General features: G+C 46.3%; 1 protein-coding gene across 1 annotated transcript in view; it reads right to left on the bottom strand.

The window, feature by feature from the left end:
* LOC119585348 (methyltransferase-like protein 24) overlaps window positions 1-976 on the bottom strand; it is a 7098-nt gene that overhangs the window by 4331 nt on the left and 1791 nt on the right. Inside the window, exon 3 of the mRNA XM_037934019.1 lies at window positions 764-919. Coding sequence (XP_037789947.1) covers window positions 764-919 — 156 coding nt within the window. The remainder of the gene's footprint in view (window positions 1-763; window positions 920-976) is intronic.

Below are 976 nucleotides of genomic sequence, written 5' to 3' on the forward strand. Positions count from 1 at the left end.
AACGAAATATGTACAAAAAAAAGCATCCGGTATTGTTCTCCAAAGCAAGTAACAGGCGAAAAGCGAGAACTGTGACATCTGCAATTGCACGCGCGATTTCTGCAACTTTGTTAAACGAGTCGACCAGCGGCAGGGAACGAAGGAGAGCTGCACAGGAGGTGGTATTTTCACCTCTGCGCTCAATGACGGCAAGTTCTGACGGAACGCAATGAGTAAGCTTCGAAGGAAGTCCCTGCGTAAGCTTTGATGGGACACCCTGAGTAAGCTTTGATGGGACACCCTGAGTAAGCTTTGATGGGACACCCTGAGTAAGCATTGAAGGAACAATGAGCTTCCTTATCGCATTCCGTAGGAGCTTACCCTAACGCGTTCCGTTATTGAGCTCAGAAGCGAAAAAGTTGCGCCCACCTCCTGCTCAATGTTCCGAGGCTGGCTCTCAAATCGGGCGCTTTTTCGGGGGCGTCTCCGGGACAGAGGGAAAGCCGGGAGTTAGAATTTTCAAAAATGCACTCAAACACATCATAAAATAAAATGACTGTGCCCCAAACTTACCATAAAATAAAGTAATTGCACCTAACTTATAAAATTACTGTGCCCAACTAACCGTAAAATAGAATAACTGCGCCCCAAACTCACCATAAAATAAATAAACTGTGCCCCAGACTTACCATGAAATAAAACAACTGCCCCCCGATACTTACCACAAAATAAAATAGTTGCTTCCAACTCACCCTCAAATAAAACAACTGCGCCCCAAACTTACCAGTAAATCCGAGGCGTTCACGGTCGGGTCGAACAAATGAAGCTCACAACCCGAAAACTGAATCATGGCGTCCTCAAAACTAATGTCATCACCGGCGCCGAAGGAATACACGAGGCAGCGCTTCTTCGGCATAGCCAGGTGGTCGTCTAAACACACCTGGGAAGTTGAAGATGACGGTAAGAGCTAGAAAGATTTGGATATGTTGATGCATCG

This window comes from Penaeus monodon, chromosome 19, assembly GCF_015228065.2.
Source record: "Penaeus monodon isolate SGIC_2016 chromosome 19, NSTDA_Pmon_1, whole genome shotgun sequence".
NCBI lineage: Eukaryota > Metazoa > Arthropoda > Malacostraca > Decapoda > Penaeidae > Penaeus > Penaeus monodon.